The sequence below is a fragment of the Strix aluco genome, chromosome 20 (assembly GCF_031877795.1).
Source record: "Strix aluco isolate bStrAlu1 chromosome 20, bStrAlu1.hap1, whole genome shotgun sequence".
Classification (NCBI taxonomy): domain Eukaryota; kingdom Metazoa; phylum Chordata; class Aves; order Strigiformes; family Strigidae; genus Strix; species Strix aluco.
Genome location: NC_133950.1, coordinates 9,706,257 through 9,725,787, shown reverse-complemented (window position 1 = coordinate 9,725,787; position 19,531 = coordinate 9,706,257). Strand labels below are relative to the sequence as shown.

The 19,531-nt window shown below is 38.6% G+C and overlaps 1 protein-coding gene across 14 annotated transcripts in view; it reads right to left on the bottom strand.

The window, feature by feature from the left end:
* The window catches only part of SPTAN1 (spectrin alpha, non-erythrocytic 1), a 52,102-nt gene that overhangs the window by 26,822 nt on the left and 5,749 nt on the right, over positions 1–19,531 (bottom strand). For all 14 annotated transcript variants that reach the window (XM_074846051.1, XM_074846047.1, XM_074846056.1 and 11 more), the window contains 21 exons: positions 16,299–16,538; positions 15,548–15,673; positions 12,942–13,082; positions 11,645–11,791; positions 10,885–11,018; positions 10,007–10,151; positions 9,758–9,912; positions 8,363–8,498; positions 7,714–7,815; positions 6,831–6,968; positions 6,282–6,392; positions 5,742–5,819; positions 5,423–5,578; positions 4,873–5,077; positions 4,562–4,743; positions 3,521–3,764; positions 3,080–3,202; positions 2,097–2,314; positions 1,270–1,362; positions 766–900; positions 138–286 (listed from right to left, as the gene is read on the bottom strand). In XM_074846051.1, the coding sequence (XP_074702152.1) occupies positions 138–286; positions 766–900; positions 1,270–1,362; positions 2,097–2,314; positions 3,080–3,202; positions 3,521–3,764; positions 4,562–4,743; positions 4,873–5,077; positions 5,423–5,578; positions 5,742–5,819; positions 6,282–6,392; positions 6,831–6,968; positions 7,714–7,815; positions 8,363–8,498; positions 9,758–9,912; positions 10,007–10,151; positions 10,885–11,018; positions 11,645–11,791; positions 12,942–13,082; positions 15,548–15,673; positions 16,299–16,535 (3,155 nt within the window). In that variant the 5' untranslated portion in view covers positions 16,536–16,538. Of the gene's footprint in view, positions 1–137; positions 287–765; positions 901–1,269; positions 1,363–2,096; positions 2,315–3,079; positions 3,203–3,520; positions 3,765–4,561; positions 4,744–4,872; positions 5,078–5,422; positions 5,579–5,741; positions 5,820–6,281; positions 6,393–6,830; positions 6,969–7,713; positions 7,816–8,362; positions 8,499–9,757; positions 9,913–10,006; positions 10,152–10,884; positions 11,019–11,644; positions 11,792–12,941; positions 13,083–15,547; positions 15,674–16,298; positions 16,539–19,531 lie in introns of those variants that run through there.

Sequence of the window (19,531 nt, the reverse complement as noted above, 5' to 3'; positions counted from 1 at the left end):
TAAAGAAGCCCCTTGTTTTGCTCCAATTAATTACTCCCTAGCATAAGAGGCATCAACCTAAATTTCTGGCATATGCAAGACAAAGGCCAAGCCAGCAAATGCTGGATGGGTGTCATATCTCATCAGTTAGATCTTACTGGTTGTCAATTTGCTCCTGTCGCAATGCTATGCTGCCTTGCTCTTCCAGGAGATTCTCTCTGGAAGCAGACTGTGCAGGATCCAGTTTTTTCACATAGGCAGCTGGTACAAATCCCTGACGGTCATTAACTTCAACCTTCCACCAGTCCTGCAAAGAAAAAAAAAAAAAAGCAACTGCTGTGAGGCAAGCAGGAAGCATGCTGAGCAACCGAAAGCTGCAAATTAGAGGCTTCTATTAACACAAAAAAACCAGTGATGCTCACAACAGTTTGCTCTTTTTTTATGGAGATCATTTCAAACAAACTGCCTCTTGAAGACATCTAGGTCTTACTTCCCTTGTGTTTGGTTCTCAACAAATTCCTTAGCAGTAGGGAAGTAAGTTTTCTCACAGACACATGCCCTATAGCACATGTTGTTTATTTAACTTAAAAAAGCTGGCAGCTATAGAGCCATGAGAATGAGCTGAAGAGGTATGCTAAAATGCTGAATGGGAACATGGACTAAATGTGCAAATTCTTTAACTTCTTTGATTGCTCTTAATCAAAAAAACAAAACCAAAAATGCTCTGCAGAACACATAACACCAAGTGAGCCAAGCAGTTCAGCAAAACAAAAGGCAAGCACATACCTTGTTGGTGCTGTTGAGTAAGGTGAGGATATCTCCTTTTTTCATAGTCACCTCCCGGGGACTCTTCTCTTGGTAATCATAGAGTGCCAGAACAAGCTCTTTTCCAGTTTCATCATCTGTGGGAGCAACTTGTTGCTAACAAAGAAGCAGAAGAAAAATGAGTTGTTCCATGTTTATTACAATCAACGTAGTTGTCCTAAAAAATACTTCAGCTGTAGTTAAAGCTACTGTAGCGCCATGAAATGATTCTTGCTGAAATAAATGAAATGCAGATAGTATTTCAGGTACTGTCTGGGCTCAGACCTTGAAAATCACCACATTATACTGTTTTCTTCCAATGCAACATAGCTGCCTGTTATGATTATAACAACAGACCACTGAACTTTTTGAGAAAATAAAGTACAGTCTGCAATAAGGTTTCAAAACCAACAACTTTTATTAAGCTTTGTCTTTACCTTCTGCTGACCCAAGGATTTTAGCAACATAATTAGCATCTTCCCTTACCCTGCATGACTGGGCCTGTTCCCGTAACGCCTGTATGCTACTGCCGTAAGCGGAAAGATCAGACATCAAAGCTTCATGTTTTTTCAGAAGAGCCTGAAAGTGAAAGATAAAAACAACATGTACACCTAGCCATTTTACAAATACTACTCTGCTTAATACATATACTTTGGCTCCATACACAGGGAATGTGGGTTTTTCAGAGCTGCTGGTCTTGTGACTCTCATGAGAATAACTACTTCTATTTATTCACAGGCTAGATAGTAGGCCAAATGCTTCTGGTGCCTTTCCTCCACCTTATCTCAGAAACATTCTTTTGTTGTGACCGTGTATCACTCTGGGAATAGTGTTAAGTTTGAAAGTATGCCTTTAAACTGCACTTCATTTTGGTGAAATGTCTGTCAGTAGTGTCTGAGACATGGTGTTTGGCCACAGAACGATACTAGTAAAATAACTAGAGACAAAAAATTACTTCCAGACCAACGAGAACTGATGAAAATCAGACTCCCACTCAAATCCAATATCAGATGAGGAATTTGCTGATGTTAGTCTCATAATACTTTACAAAAGCCCTATAAAAAAGTGAATACAAATGTAAAGTTTCCTCACAATTGCTTTAATATACTGAGGACCAAAATTTCATGTGCAATAACTAAGACAACAAGAAAAACTGTCATCTTTTGACCCCAAGCCAAAATTCAGTTTGATGGTAGAATCTTCTGCCTTTTTTGTTAAGAATCTTGAAATTAGCAGAGCTCCTTATTTTCTTACCAGTGGGCAAATCCTCACTGGGTTTATACAAAACTGATTCAAGCAACAATCTCAAATACCTCAGCAGAGTCTTCATCTTTTCCATAGTCTGTACTGCCTACAATGGGCTCCTTTTCCCTCATCCAGGATTCTGCCTCATTAGCATCAGCAAAGTACTGCTGAGCTTGCAGGGAGTCCTCTAGGTCTTGTCGACGCTGAGATGCTTTAGCTTTCAGAGAGTCCCATTTCTGGTTTAGCTCATTCAATTTGATTTTCACATCCTCAGCGGCAAAATGTCCTAGGTAACAGAGAGAGAGGGAACTGAAGGACTGAAGATTGATTGTACTTCTTGAAAGACATTTAAATTAGACCCATTTAAACTTATGTAGCCTATTCTGGCTAGAATAATGAGAGCTCAACTCAGCTTGTCCTTTTGCCTGACTGGAAAACACTGCATCTGTCAAACTGTACTAGGAATATTTGAATCATTAAGAAAAAAATCAAGCCACATCATAACATTTCTTCTCAGTGATGAAACAGGAAAGGTCATCTCTTTCCAGTGGCAGAGTTTTGACAGCAGACAAATATGATTTCAGACATCTCCTAGAATCAGGGAAATTTTTTTTAGTATTTTGGTGTTAAGAACACCTAGTCAGAAATAAAGATACACTCTTATTTAAAAGCAGGAATGACTCTTACTGTCTTTGTGAAGGATCATCTCTCACATCATGATTATGTATCTCAGATACAAGATTTAAATAGATTTAATAGATTTAAAAATGGCAGACTAAATACCATAGGCACAAAGCTGTTGAATACAGAACTCATACGTGTTTGTCAAGAGCAGATGGAGAACTGTGAAAATCATGACAGGTTCCCATCAAGGAATCTATTTTTATTTTCAGGTGAAAGAATGAGCAGAAGTTCATCCTGCTAGCAGGTACTTATTGCTTGGATAAAAACAGGCAGTAACTCTTTAATTGTACAGGGCCAGAGAACAAAGTCCAGCATAAAGACTTTTGGATTTCCAAAAGAGAAAGAATTAAAAAACATTGAGACATACCCTCTTCCACCATAGCATTTCCCTTCTGTGTGACTGCTTTAATGCGGGGCTCGTGGCCTGCAATTTCTGCCTGCAAAGCCTGGTGCTTCTTTAGCAGATTTTGGACGCCAATTAAGTCCTTGCCTGAAAGATATAAAATAACTAATTAGCTAATTCAGAGTCATCAGACTAAAAAATTTCCAGGAAGCTGCAACCAGTGCTAGACAAACTTGCAGAATAAGCACTATTACAATGAAGATAGAGCACTATGAAAACCAAGTTACCCACTGAAATTGTAAAAGTAACGTAACAGTTAAAGGAACCATGGATCATAGCAAATACGTAACTCCAGGCAGTGTTAATTACAAAAAACATGTCGGAAATTTCCAGGGAATGTTCCATAAAGACACAAGTTAGAACAATTCTGACATCGAAATCCTGGAGATACTGGGATGGACCAACCTCGGTTTGTTGAAGCTGCAATAGGTTCTTTCTCCCTAATCCAGGTCTCTTCATCCTCAATGTCACGGAAAAGCTGCTGCAGGCGAAGAGAATCTGCAAGTTTCTGCTTGCGAGCTACCATAGGATCCTTTAGAGCTTCATAACGAGCTACTAAAGCTTCTTGTTTCTTCTTGATGTTGTCAGCATCAAAGTGCCCAGCATCTTGGAACTGGCGTGCCTGGATGGTAATGCCATCTATACGATCCTAAAATTAATTCAGCAATAGCATTATGTCAGAATTTCTGTAAGATGGCTGCAGTGACAGAAAATGTTTTCAGGTCTTAGTTAATAAATTATATTGTGACAGAGGAACAGAGCCCCAGCTGCACACTGCCAGTGCAATAATTATATCCTGGATAATATTCAACACATTATGCAAATGTAATTGGTTTTTATCTGTCAATTTCATAAAATAAACAAAAAATTCTTAAAACTACATTAATTTTACAGACGTGCTACTCTAGACAAACCATTTATCAATTATTAACAACTAATAATTCCAGTTGAGGGAACCCAGACGTTGCTGTCTTGCTGTGGATTTAATTCCCCTAAAAATCATTTGCAAATGAAGGAACCATTTGCTGTAAAGTTCTACATTTAAAAACTGTTCTCCCTCCCCTCCCATTTCTTAGAGCTACATGGAAACAAACTGAACAAGAATAAGCTGTTTGCAAATGGAGAGCCTAAAGGGGAATTATTTCCTATGCAAAGCACAGCACATCTTTTTAAGTTGGTATTCACAGCACAAAACAAGGCTGCACTGTCAGCAGGTCACAGTATGGAATTATTTCACTTTTCCAGAAAGCTTTTTTTGTCCAAGTCCTGAAGATATTGTTCTTAGAGACATACAATTTATGCTTCAGTTCAAAATCATTTCTGATAAATAACTGTAAAGCCCAAAAGCTACAAAAATTATGAAAATAGAGACCTGCTAAGGTCTCTGGAGTGAGTATTTTGAGTGAGGAGATCTAAAAGGGTAGGAAGAAAAATTATTCCCCTTACCTGATGGGCAGCAACATCTGCCTCTAGCAGGGCATGTTTCTTCTGAAGATTCTGAACGTTGGTGAGATCTTTTCCATAATCATCAGAAGCCAAGTGTCCCTCTACCTCATACAGCCACAGCTCAATGTCTTCCACATTGCGATTAAACTGCTGCTGTTGATTGGCTTCACGCAGCTTTATACCTGACCGAGACAGAGCGGCAAGAGGAAAAGACGACTTAGGTTTTCCACTTCATTTAACTCACTTCCTGTCTTCTCCCACCTAAACTCTCCAGAAAAAGAATTGCCCATATTCTTCTGAGCAAGCTGTACCTTTGAGCTCAGTGGCCTCCAGAAGTTTTTTCCATAAGCTGATAACCTCATTCATGCGAGCTGCCACTTCATCAGATGCATAGTGATTGACATCAATCAACTTCTGGCCAGCCTTCTCCAGTGCATCAATACGACTCTGATTAGCAGAAAGCTCTGCCTCAAAAGCCTGATGTTTCTGAACTTTACCTTGCAAGTTCGATGGATCCTACAGATGAAGAAAGAAAAAGAACCTTTCAATCCAGAATTAGTACCTATAGGTCTCCGAAGAATTTTTATGATTAGACTACATTCATATACATGCCAAGATGTCACTCAAGTATTTGGTGCCAAATATATGCCTTTGAAATCAGAACACTTAAGCTACTGAATAAGCATCATTACAGAACGATGGGAAAATCCCCCTTGGGGTCAGGGAGAAATTACAATTCCTCCTGTTGTCTTTAGCCTACTATCAGCAACATTTTGGCTGACACTGGTTCATATCATTAGACTGATTACGTTAAGCCTGGTATTGCCTTAAAATTAGTCTAATGTTCATCTTTGTGTTTACCTTGTACGCCTCATCTGTTGCAGTCTTCATTTTTTCATTAACCCAACTCTTTAGCTCATCAGAGTCTCGGAAAAACTGCTGCAGATGGAAAGAATCTGCCAGTTGAGCCCGACGGTACATAGCCCTTTCATGAAGGGCATTTCGGCGGCTCAGCAGCTGAAAAAAGAAGGTTTTGAAAGTCTTTGAGCTAAGAACCAGCACTGTATCTGTACTTTTGGGAGAGCCCCACTGATTACCCTATACTGCAGTCATACCACTTAAAATGATAAAGCAGAACATGATTTGAAGTCTACGGTGCAAATCTGGTTTAGATACTTACAGCATCTCTGCGTGTAGCAACATCATCCATGGCATAATGGTTATTCTGAATCAATTTAGTAGCAAACTCATCTAATGCCTAAAGAGAAAACAAGTTTCAATTTACTTGGTGTAATAGAAATTCTTTGTGCAAGTTTAATTAGTAGATTAATTCTCAAAAGTTTATCACAGTAAAACTAACAGAAAGCCATTAAGATAGCTATTGTTACACCCCTTTTTATCTATATCGTCATCTTACATGTGGAAGAGTGCAGATTTTTGACAAATCTTCATCCACACTTGTGCTGGCATGATATGCAGGCACTGGGTTACTCAGCTCTCTGAAGCAGCAATCAAGCCCTAACCAATCTTTTCCACTATTTTTCATTTTAGAGACAATACACGTAATTTAGAGATAATACATCCCACACAACAGCGGATCATTGTGCAGAGCAAACCTCGTCCTTCTCTGCCATCCTCCAGCAGTGTCTCCTCCCCAATAAACAAATTCATTTGTTTTATTTCTTGCCCACTTAGTGATCACCTAATGTAAATGTCTTACTGTGATTTTCTCCTCTTGGGCACTTAGGGATTTCTCAAAGTCTTCATGCTTCTTTAGAAGAGCCTCCACACTATCCAAAGAATCACCAAGATCTTCATTCAGCAGAAATGCCTAAAGTAAGGAAACAAACACATTTTTAGGTTTCCATGGTCAGCTGCTCTAAGTCAACTCAAGCATGGCCAGTGATGCTTCCTACCATGTGATATTACTGAAAAGTAAAGGAGGATGTACTGGGATGGTGCTCCCTGTACGCCTCTAACAGCCAAAGATTCTGAATAATTCTTTTAGCTTCTTATTCAAACAGCATTTTACAAGAGTTAAGACATAAAAGCAATCTCAAGCCAACTTGTCACAACTAATAGTTTCAGCATTAGATGGAAACACTCACTGTAGCAGCTTGGGCAGCCAGATAACTGCCAGCACCCCACTCACTAGCGCACGTTTAGTGGCAATCACTGCCACTAGTCAATACTGACTGTTTAAGTCTACAGAAGACTAGCCAGAAATGAAAACCAACCACATCTGGAGAGTTCAAAGATATGGACTCACTTCTTGTTTGCTCATCCAGTTGTCAACTTGTTCAGTATCTCTGTAGAAAAGCTGCAGGTCCATGCACTGTTCGTACTGTTGTCTGCGAAGCTCCCACAGTTCTAGCAAGGCAGATCTTTCATCTGACAGGATGGTCAACTAATGGATTGGGAAGAGGAATATACAATAGTTTTATTTAACAGTCTGGTTCATTTCCATCTCAACGTAAAATCAGGTTGTGACTCTAAAGAAGTGGTTAACACTGGACTGAAAATGACCTCCTGCGTAAAGAATCATTCTCCTGTTCCTGACATCATCATCCTCACACAGGGCAAGCCTTTTCTCAGCTTATCAAGGATGAGTAGTGACTACAACCTTCTGACTTCAGTCAGAAATCTCTCCTTTTCCAAATCTACACAGAGATTTAATGGACAACTGCTCTTTTTGACTGCAGGCCTATTCATAAGAGAAGCTCTTCAGCAAACCATCCTGTGCTCTCAGCCTCTGAAATCTCCTTGGCCAACTCTCACTTATGGTGTCTGAACTGACTGACCAATGTTTCAATATGCAGACTTCATGAGAGGCCCCATTAGTTGGCAAACTAAAATTTAGAAATACTAAATACTGACTGACCCTTTCAATAGCAAACCTAAACTTAGCCCATTTTTCTTTTGGAGGAAAGACATACTAATAGTTCCTAACAGTCCTAGTAGTTCCTACTAATAGACAGAATCTGTCCTTTTGAGAATGAAAAGCACATGTTACTTAAATACATGAAAAAAGCCCTGTAACCTAGAGGGATGAGACTTTGCAGCTTACAATCTTAAGAAGAAATGAAGTTTTAAATTAAGGGACTTGGAAGATAGAGACAAAACTCTTCTAGGAGCTCTTGCACTCAACTTACCTTTTCTTTAACTTCATCAGAAGCATAGTGCCCAGCTGCAAGCAAAGCCTGGCCAGACTCATCAGCAGATTTGAAGCTATCTTCATGGGCATCAATTTCTCCCTATGAAAGGGGACACAAATAAGCTGTTACTCAAATTTATCTTAGAACAGTCAGCATATGAAAACTGATATTGCAAGTAACACAGAGACAACAGTCTGAACACCTGAATGATAAACATTGAACTATCTTTAAAGACATTACACTTAACATGAAAACTAGAATTAAATGTATTACCTTACAATGCGGATAAAGTAAGTATAAATTCATATGTTAAAATGAAACTAAAGGTTGGTTTTAAGCTGCATTCCTGCTCACCTACAGCAATTCCTCGTGATGGAGAACTAAAACAGTCATTAGCCCAACTATCACGTCCAACTATTTTTTATAAAGCATCATAAGCACTCTTAAATATTTTTTAATAGTGTACATCTACTATCAAGAAACAAGGTAAAAATATAAATCAGGACAGCAATCTGGTACTGTGTTAGTTGCATGACAAAAGGATTCTAGTGATACAACCTTAGCAGTTCTGACTCAGAGTCTGTGTTAGACACACAGATCAGTTGTTGAGGGCTGCTGGCTGGATTTGGCTGTATAACCATTATACCTTATGTTCCTGATGTCTATCTAGAAGGGCTTCTGCTCCAGCCACGTCATTGGCAAGTTCATCAGCATTTATCAGAGCCTTCATCTCAGTCACCCAGCTGGTGAGGTCTCGGAAGTCCGCAAGAAAGCGCTGCAGCCTTAGGAAAGCAAAAGAAAAAAATGGTTGGGAATAATTTGTTTGCATAGTTTCTCCATCCTTACTCCAAGGAAAGGGTTATAAACATAAAAGCTGTTCCTCAGATAGAAACAAAACAGGACAATACCAAAATGCAATCAGAATATTAAATAACTAAATGTGCTCTCAATCAAAAAAGGAAGCCTTTTAAATTTAGGAACACGCTAGGTTCAAAATCAATTTCTCTAAGAGGTGTTTTGCATATAACTTATATTGAAAGTAAAAGGAATATTCCTAGCTACAACCTGCATATTGAAGACAACAGAAATCAAAAGACAGTTCTCAACCAGACTGTTTCAAGATAGCCCACGCGACTGCTTCTGTCACAACCATACACAGTGTGTGTGAGGGAATTGACAGAAAGTTTCAACTGCACATGCCTCAGCCTTTAAAAAAACAAGCAAATTTTCAGATTCCTTTCAGCATGCCTTTACAGCTATTGCCTTTGGCATGTGCTTAACACTTATCAGCAGAAGTGATCAGTTTCTGCTTCCCTTTTAAATTTGCTGTTAATTGATTTGAAGACATTATGACAGGGAAGGCAAAGGAAAAATGATTACTTGTGTGGGTCTCCACCACCATACATCTGGTGGAGGAGAACAAACAGCAGAAAAAACAAAACCAGAAGGGATGCAAACTAACCACCATATTGGGATGTTTCTTTTTAGCATGGCTTCTCAACAGTGATCTAACACATTATGTTTCATAGACAGCCAGGCTAGTATAGAAACAAGATTGGATGAAGACAAATCCCACAGCAACAAAGCAATTATCACAGAAACAGGTACTTCATTTACTCCAGGACAATACATCAAACAATACACCATACTTCAGTCTTCAGAGAATCATAAGGACTCCACAGTGAACAGATTTGTAATACGTGTATTAAAAAAATCCCAACAAAACTAAAATATAGTCAGATAATGTACTTCAAAATGCAGATAGGGAAAAAAGCAGATGCCCTAAAACATCAAGGTGTTTATTTTCATAATTGATCCACATCTAGAGAATGACCAAAAGCTGTAAGTATTTATTTATAATATAAGCATTTCTCTTACTACAAGAAATTATTGTAAAATATAATTTGGTGAACAAGACTGCTTCCGAAAACACCAGAATTATCCAAAAATTTTGGAAACAGCATCCCTTCCTTCTCCTCCCAAGAGCCCTGTCAAATCTGAATAAGGAAGAAAGGTCATTTCAGCATGACAGCATTCCTACCTGTAGGAGTCATTAAGGCGACCATGCCTCTCTGCTGCCAGAGTTCGGATCTGTTCCCAGTTGGCAATCAGCTCCTCCCGTTTCACTTGAATTTGAGAAGCATTTATCGGGTGAGACTGCTGCAAACGGTCAGCTTCTGCACAAAGGGCCTTAACCTAAACCCAGTCACAAACAGTGAGTAAGCTTCTAGCCTTTCACAAGCAGGTTATCTCGTTTAAACTGTAGGTAAAATGCATCTTGTATGGGTACCTTATCTTCCAGAGCTGCAAGATCTCTTTCCAGGCCTTCATGCTTACGCAACAAAGCCTGCACACTGGCTAAGTCTCTGCCAAAATCGTCTGAGGCCATCAACTGCCCTTTCTCCTTAATCCAGCTGATTGTTTCATCCACATCCCTTCAAAACAAAGCACAAATTGAAAGCAGTCTATCTTGTACGGAAAAAGGAAGAAAGCAGGATATTTTCCTGTATGTATGCCAGATGTACTGGCATACAAACCCAGATATATAAACACTGCAGCCAACTACAATCATCCTTTAAAACAAAACAAAACCAAAAAACCTCCCCAAACTCCCCCCAAAAAAATAGCCTTTTTAAATCTCAAAAAACCTTGAGGCATATTGGCAGGCCATTCTTCAGATGGTGTCACCAGATGCAACCAAGGAATTATAGCACCACTGAGCACCATCACCTACTAGGTCCATTTCCCACTCTGGGCCCTTCTCCAACTTAATTACAGCAAATCTCAAAATGCTGTAGATGGAGATGAGGATAGGAAGACACTGCTCACAGACCCTCAGAACAATTGACCTGACATCCATCTGACAACAAAAAAAACCCTTAAAAGGCTCATGTAGGACAGAATTGGGGGAAAAAGCCCTCAGGGGAAAGGGAAGTAAAACTGCCATTAGCAGGAATGAACAAAACTGCCAAGTGTTGAAAATCTAAATCAGAATGACTATTCTAAGGCAATTCTAGAACAAGGTCATCATTCAATAAGTCATGAGGAAAAGTAAAGCAAAAACATAACAGACAATAGCTCCTCCCATACTACTGTACGCAGCTGAACGCATCATTAAACATCCACACAAATATTACATCACTTCAGCAGATCCAGCCAAGATCATACCTGTTGAAGCGCTGAACTTCAGCTGCCCCGAAGAGTTTTCCTTGCCTCTGAAGGGCAAGCCCCTTAAGACGCTGCCAGCTTGCATTTACTTCGTCCTGTTTGGACTTTATCAGTTCCTCTTCAGGGTGTTGTTCCTAGCAAGCAAAGGAAAAAAACGTCATTTTCGTATGTTCTGTGATTTTACATCCATTGCCAAAACCTTGAAACACCACAGTTTTTCAAGAGATCAGTTTATCATTACTGTACTTTTCAGACGATCACTCAACTCAGTAGTTTCCCTGAAACTCACTGTGTAAACATTCAATACTCTTGTAGCAGTTTAAGTTTCCCTATGCACTAATTAGTCAATGGGAAGAGGGCTGTAAACAGTATCTTTTTTTTTCCCTGGAATGCAATCTTCCTGCCCTGTGTCCAACCTTGATCAAGCCCTAGATGACATACCAGAAGAGAAGATGCATCAATCCTGGTTGTCCAAGGGAAATACATTTAACCCCAAATACAACAATTTCTCTTACTAATCACTACTCTCCACATTTTCAGGAACCTTCTCAGCTGGAGCAGTTATTCAAGCTATTCAGCAGAACAAATGAATCAAATGATGACCATTTAAGATTAAGACAGCCAAGTATCTAGGCACATGCAGAGTAAAGCTTAAAGATCTGCTACCAAACCAGGGAGGAAAAGCAGTAGTTGCAGACAAAAGCTTGTTGTGTTATACCAGACTTGCCAAGAGAGATTTTCAACACACGTGAACGTTTACCTGGATAAGTTTGCCAGCAAACTGGTTCACTTCATTAACTCTTTCCTCATGAGCTGCAAGGTCTGTCTGGAACTCTTCAAACTTCTTTTGCAAAACCTCAACGTGTTCTAAGTCCTGCCCAAGCTCTTCTGAGGTCACTATTGCTTCCTACCACATTGAGGAAAAAAAAATGTAAATTTCAGCATATCCTATGGGAAATCATTACTAAAAATCAGGAAGCAAAGTGTCCTAATTTTGAATAGGTCAAAGACAGTTACTATCACTGTGTTTTAAGTCAGATTTAAAACTATAAAATTTCCTCCATTAAACTCTATTCCCACTTCCTTCCCTCAACATCTGTCCATTATTGCAGAAAACATGCAAGATCACTAAGGGTATTATTTTTTCATCTTACTTGCTCTTATTCATTCTCCAAGTTATTGAATATAAGCAATTTTTCTATCATAAGTTTTCTGTTCTGTGCACAATGACCTACAACAACCTGAATTACTGAAAGAAAACATGTACAGAAAAAAAAATAATTTTTAAAACTACAAAATAATTGTCCATGCTATTTCAGAGTACACACAGGGACTAGAATTTGTTTACATTTTTAGACTGTTTATGGGCACTTGTCGTAGGCTTCTGATACAAGATTTCTTTATGAAAAGTGCACTGTTATATTCAGTAACAGTTATGCAGGGTTTACAGTTTGAACCCACAGTGACAAAATAGCAAACCATCATTAAGAAAACCTTTGTGATCATTTTGTGGCTTTTTTTTCTTGATAGTGTGGTTTGTGGTATGCTTCCTCAGAGTTCAAAAAATCAAGAACCAACAGTTCTCCTGCAGCTAATGTCCTTACAATGTATATCTAAAGATATTCCAATCATTAAGCAATTATGTACACACTACTTGCTGGTTAGGCTGGCTACTTTCTGTAACAGATAACGTAGAACATTTATAAAAAACATTTGGTTTTATATGTTGTAAATTTCCCTTACAGGAAAATTTATTACTACGAGAAACATGAAGGTCTCCTTAAAGCAAAGAAAGAATTGATTATGTTTAACTGTGCTCTCTGACACTCAGACTTCCTCTTAAGTCTGCTACCTATTTTTTGTGGCTGCAAAAGAAGGAATAGGAGTTTGCATACCTACTGTTTATGTAATATGAATAAAGTAAATAAAATGTATAGATGCCTTTAAAAGCTCTCTGTGAGTGCCTGAACTCCAGCAACTATACGTTGATAGAAAGTTTCCACACAAACACATCAAATTTCTCATCAAGAACACAGCAAAGGCAGGTAATAATATACCTTGTCATTGATCCAGTCCAAGACATCTTCACATTCCCGTAAGTATTGCACCAGCTTCTGTGCTTGCAACAGTTTGACTCCCTTCTCTCTCATCTTTTCCAACAGTAATTCCCATAGTCGGTGCAGCTCCTGTAGCCGAGTCTAGAACAACAGGATGTTGTTATTAAAATCCTGTATCAGAGGAGATTGGATTTATTCCCTTCCTGACCTTAATAGATTTTTTTTTTCCTGAAGTTGTACATCCTAAACCTCACTTTAGACAAAGGATGCACAAACCTCATAATAATTTCATCTCCAGTCATTAGTTCTCAAATGATGTAAAGTGATGTAACAACACAAAATTAGAAATGCCTGAACTGAGTATTTAAAAATTTGTTATTAACCTATCATATAGTTATGTTTACATCACTATGAGGTAAACATTTTGAGATAAAATTTGATTTAAATGGTATGCTAATGTGAAGTCTGACGAAAAATTTGCTGTTGTCTCCTTCAAATGTTCAGTCTTTTACTTGGAAGTCAACTCCCAATAAGTGAAGCTCGTCTTCATTTGGGGATTTTATTTTTAACACCCCACATTTTGTTTCAAGACAAACTTGTGCCACTTTACAGTATTTTAACCATTTCTCTTAGCACTAGTCAGTTGTTATATTTAGCCAACATTGTTAAGTAACATAATACTGAAATACTAGGAGCAATTACTAGTTTTAATATTGAGTCTCTCTCTGTCTGCACTCTGCCTTTCAAAACTGTCGGGAGCAACCATAAATTTTATAGACAGTTGAAAGAAAAACCACACTCCCACACAGAAACACAACTTGTAAAACAGGAAAGTATCTGCTCCACCCATCATCTATAATGCTTTGCTCATCAAGATCTGAAACTTGAAAGTCACACTAGAGAAGCTTTTGAACGTCTAGCATGGGTGGATACCCATTTAATCCACTTAGAAAGTTCAGTTAGGTAGGTTTTGAGGGAGGAAAGAGCTCACACTACTCTCTTTTCTAGCGCTGCCCAAAAGGATAGTGCAAATTGTCAACCAAGGAAGAAAGAAGACATTGCATAAAGAAGTTGCACTGCAGAGCCAGAGGTTTCACCTACTCGGATGTGGGACCCAACTTGGGTAGCCGTTACTATTGGGCGCTGCGCAGTCCGGTATGGCGTGAAAGACTGAACCATTAAAAGGCAAATTACCACTCCAAACACAAATAACAACTTACATTGAGCAGCTAAGATACACTATTATTTAAGATCACCCAACTGCAAACCATTTTTTTTTCTATTTGTGGAAAGGTTATATGATCACAATGAGATTTCTAAAATACCATTTCCTTAGAGATTTTTTTTATTTTACAATGTATAAAAAAATCTCTGCTTTCTTAATCACCATCTTTTCTTAGTTACAATGAAATGATGAGCGTATCAGCTAAGTTCAATAATCACTACAAAAATATCACACGATTTCTCCTTTTGAAAAGCTCACATCCAAATCTTATAAAGGAAAAAGCTTTCAACAATAAAGAAAAATGCAGCCATAACCAAGTCGGGAACAAGTGAGGCCCAGAAACAGCAGATTTAACAAAATGACTCCTAGAAAGGAAGCTGGTATGCAGAAAAAAAGTGTTTACTGGTGGGGTATGCGTGGGTATGTGTGTGCACACGTGTGGGGGAATGAGAAAGAAAACACTAACAAACCAGAGAAAATAAGAATACATAGAAGGAGTAAAAGATAACTATCAAGTCATTATGTAGAATTTACAGTTTTTGCAGACTTTTTAAAACATTGATAATACTCAAATACTGTCAAATGTAAACCTATCTAGTGCAGCAGCGAAGATTTTTGTCACTGCATTACACAGGTTGGGAAACTTAGAGAAAAAGAGAAAAACAACAGTAGATCTCAGAAAAAGATCTGAAAAAAGCTTAGTGCTTGTTATTGAGGAAGCAGCTGTCCTAAGGGATGTTCACTGCCGGATAAACTGAGCAGACAGAGCACTGTACTTGGAGCTCACAGAAAAGCCGTGGAACGCAAATTCAACGAGATTCAAACATATGGCCAGTACAATTTAACCAGAAAGATCAGTAGAGACCTGATCTGAGCCAGAGCACACAGAAATTAGATGTCTGAAATTTACTGGTATGGTGGCTTGTGTTACTTATAATTATCATTGCAGAAAATTAAAATGCTAAAATGCTATATATAAGCAAAAAAATTAGTGGTCAACACCCCTGACAAAAGGCCTTGTGAATGTGCTGCTTCTTGATGCCCCTTGTGTCATTTTGGGAAGAAACACAAATATAATTAATCATTTGTTTTGTGACTTTCAACACATCTTTGAATTACTAATGATCTTCCAGTCCAAGTTCCTGGACTCCACTGGCAGACAGTTCACCTCAGAACTGGATCCAAGAAAAGATATAAGCTGGGTACTCATGAAAGAGAATAATATCTGTAAGCTTTACAAATACAAATTCTCTTGTGATTTCACTAATCAAATATCTGTAGAATTTAAAAAGTGTTTTAGAATATAGAGTTATCCATGCAATCTGCACAATGTGTTTAAGGAAAAGCCTGTAAGAGGCAACAAAAAAGTTTTAAAACTCACTCTTATGGTTTCAGATGCAAAATGACCTTCATTAATCATCTGATTTCCAGTCTCATCCAGTTTAACGATAGCCCCTGAATTGGCCTGTACTTCAGCTTCGAAGGCTTGATGCTTCTGCAGCTTCCCCTGCAAGTAAAACATCAAAGAACGTGACTGAGATTTGGTGCACAGCCCTCCTCCACATTTCCCAGCATCAAGATTTTCAGTCTATTTTTAGTATTCAGTACCAACAAACAAACAATAAAATAGCACAGGTGAAATCATAACTGTATCATATGTTTCAAGGGTGGATTCAAACATCACAATTCTAGTTATTTCATTATGTGTTTACTCTTGTACACCGGAGTGTTCAAACGTCTGAGAGCCCATCAGCTAGTTCCACCCACGCAAGTTTATTTTCTATAAATACCTTTTTTTGGTGGAAACAATAAGAGTTAATTCATGTTTATTTACAGATCCAAAGCGTCCAACAAATTCTAAAATTAAACAAAGCTGGTTTTACATTACATTATATCAAGTAACTGTTTCTACATTGATTTAACATCTAATCCACTATTAGAAATATTCCAATTATAACAGCAAAGAAACCAGGCTTTTGAAGAACACTTTGCAAGGCTGAGGGTATTTGCATCCATCTTTCCTCACCACTCTCAGATCAAGTTACATTTATGGTTTGCTCTGTCTATCCCAGTTGACCTGGTACGCCCTAAAATTAATAGTACAGGAAACATAAAATGGCAGTAGGACTTGCCTGTAAATTGCTTGGGTCTTTGTAATTTTCATCAGATGCTATCTGCAGTTTCTCTTGGATCCATTTTTCAAGCTCATCTGCATCACGCTGGAAAAACTGGAATCGATAGGAATCTTCAAGTTTTTGGCGCCTTAGAGAAGATAGTTCCTTGAACCTGTGGTAACGGTCCAAAACCTGCTGACGCCTTTCTTGGATATCTTCTGCTGTTTCCAACACTTTTACACCACTCGGATCCATTTTCTGAAAGCCAAAAAAAATACATTTTGTTTGTATTATAAAACAATGGTAGGGTAGGAAGAGATCCATGAAAGAGAAGCCTGCTTTTTTAAACTCACATGTGGTTTACTTACAGTCTTACCCTGTGTGTGCAGGTATCTACATAAAATATAAATATTATATATATAAATCAATAAAAGCACACTTCTAGCAGAAAATAATGGGAAAGGAATATTTGCAAAGACATTTAACACCTATTCATTTTGGAAAAATATGGCTGCAGTCATATAAAGGCCAGGTCATCCTGAACTGTAGCATGCAAGTGTCTAATACAAATGTCAAAAACGTGTTTCTGTGCACATATATATAGTAGATATACAGACATAAAATGTTTCCTGTACAACATAAAATCTGGAAACATTTTATTTAAAATACTCAATATAGATAAACCAAAGTAAGTATATTACTGTTCTTTAAACAACAGCTAACTGGTCCACATATATTTTTATATATATAATATATAGAGACATATAAATATATATACATTATATATAAATATATATGTATATATACATACATATATACACATATAAATACACACACACACATATAAATATATATATACACACACGTCTCTGTGTGACCCACGTCCTCTCTGTTCTCTCAGACAATTAAAAAAAGTTACAAACTCATCCTGCCACTCCCTACACAACCCTTCAAAAGCCAGTACAAAGGCTCACAGTGCTCCGTAGACCTGACCTTAGACAAGTCAGTCAAGGAGCATTTCATGTAACCAGTGCCCTTGCTCTGACTCCTTCGACTGAAAACCCTCGTACATTGCTTTATATACTAAACCCTGTTAGTTACCACAGAGAGCAAACAACTGACTACGGTTCTGCTTTATCTCCTTTCTATTAAAATTAGAATAACCTTTAATTTTCAGTTCCTAAACTTTCAAAGAGCAATTTGATTTTCAGTAAGAGGTCTGTGCATTGGAACAGAACTGTAACACAAATTTTAAAAGTAGTATCGTTATTGTCATCAGAGTTTAGATATCTACCCACTTACATGACAACTGACTTTGCACATCAAGAAGCTGTTGCAATAAACACTCCGTGCTTGAACAATTATGCAATTAATGTCTTGATGTACAAGTGTTTACATGTATAGTTCACTTCATGCTTTTATTATAAATTCCATAAGCATCAAGCTAAATGTACTTCTCATCGATCCTATCAAAGACAGGGAAGAAACCCAGTCTACAACTGCATACTAAAAGACACAGGCAATCTCATAAAATACATTGTTAAATATTAAATTGTTATTTAGTCATTAGCTACATGGGCTTTAATTAGACAGGTATCCTGCATAATCGCGTGAAAAACTCCCCAGGTTGGAAGCAATCTATATGGCCGTGTTTTCTGTTTGGTTTCCAAGATCTTATAAAGGGACCATCTGACAGAAAGGAACATATGGGGGCGAATTCACACATTCCTGAGCTCTCTTCCAAAGTCCCACCCTGCGAGAGGACAGCCATTTCAGTAGCAGTTGTTACTCCCGTGAACTCTGAGCCCCAACTGCATTGCGGCAGTTTAAGGAAAGAAAGAAAATGCAGCTTTCCTCTCTTCCAGGCCTGGGCGTTTCACTCGTTATTATCAAAAGAGGGCAAAGAGAAAAAAAAAAAACAAAACAACCAGTCTGTGTCGATTGTATTATATAAATGAAGTCCAGGTTTCACCTGGCAGTGGTACCAAAGGCTCCACTTGATTAGTGTATCTGAGTGTTAAAAGATCAAAACCCTGAACATAACTCGAGCTCAACTACAGATCTGTTCTCCTGAGAAAGCAGCTGTTTTTTCAAGCCCCGTTTCAAACGGCCTTTTCCCTCCAGGAGAGCAAGTTACTGCTAAAAACTTCCCCTCCTGTACTGTTAACACTGTGTTTGAATTCCGACACCACTTCTTTTAAACTGAACTGTGTTCAGGAATAACGAAGTGGCAGTTAGTCTAAATGTAGGGCACAACTGTAGACTGTCTCTCCACTTATTCTGGCTACGGGCATTACTGGGAGAAAATGAAATCCTAGTCAGTCTTTGGAATGCTGTACAGTTTTTTGCTGTCAACTTATATTTCAGTATTAGAAATAACTTCCACAGCCCAAGTGATTTTAAATCGCTTCAAATTTTTAAATTATTTAAATTATTAAATAATGAAAGTAATTAAATTATTTAAATTATAATTAAAAATTGTTTTTACATTTTTAAAAGCCAAATAGGAGACCTCTTATAATTTAGCCTGGTGGCTGGTTTGCCTCTCACCACACAAGTCACGCAATCTGGCTCATCTTTTTGCTGGAATTCGTTAAAAGAAAGGCTCCTTTTATAACTACAGTAAGTCGAGCTAGTCAATTGTAAAAGAAGTGCTTTGGTCTAGCAATAATAGACTGTTCTTTCCTGCAGCGGATCAGCTGACGTCAGCAAGTCTGTGCTCTGCCAGAGCGCGATCAGCAGTCACTAGGGAGCTCTGAACTCAAAAGTCATCGCTGCTGCAGAATGATGCAGCCTACCTCTGATGTTTCCACGCTCAAACTGCAGTACCCCCCTTGAATACGAAACAGTTCTCCAAGATGCTTCTAAACCTTCCTGGTTCAACGACATCACCTGCGATACACCTCTGTGCCCCCAGCAAGAGAACCACCAACAAGAAGTTGCACTTTATGTTTTTAACGTGACAAACGCAGCTTAGAGTGGGATGTACGTGAATGCCCAGCCCGACCCCAGATAAGGGGCCTCGTCCCCGGCGCTGTGCGCAGAGACAACATTCCCCACGTCGCTGCTGCCTCTGGCCCCTCCCGACGCTGCCTGTGCCTGCTGATAAGGTCAGGCAGAGCAAACCTTCCAGGCAGTGCAGGCAGGAGGAAAGGCACCAGCCAGCTCCTGCCCAGAGCCTCGGCCTTCCCAACAGCCAAGGCAGGTGTCATCGCAGAGACGTCCCCAAACCAGCGGAACTGAACTGTCCT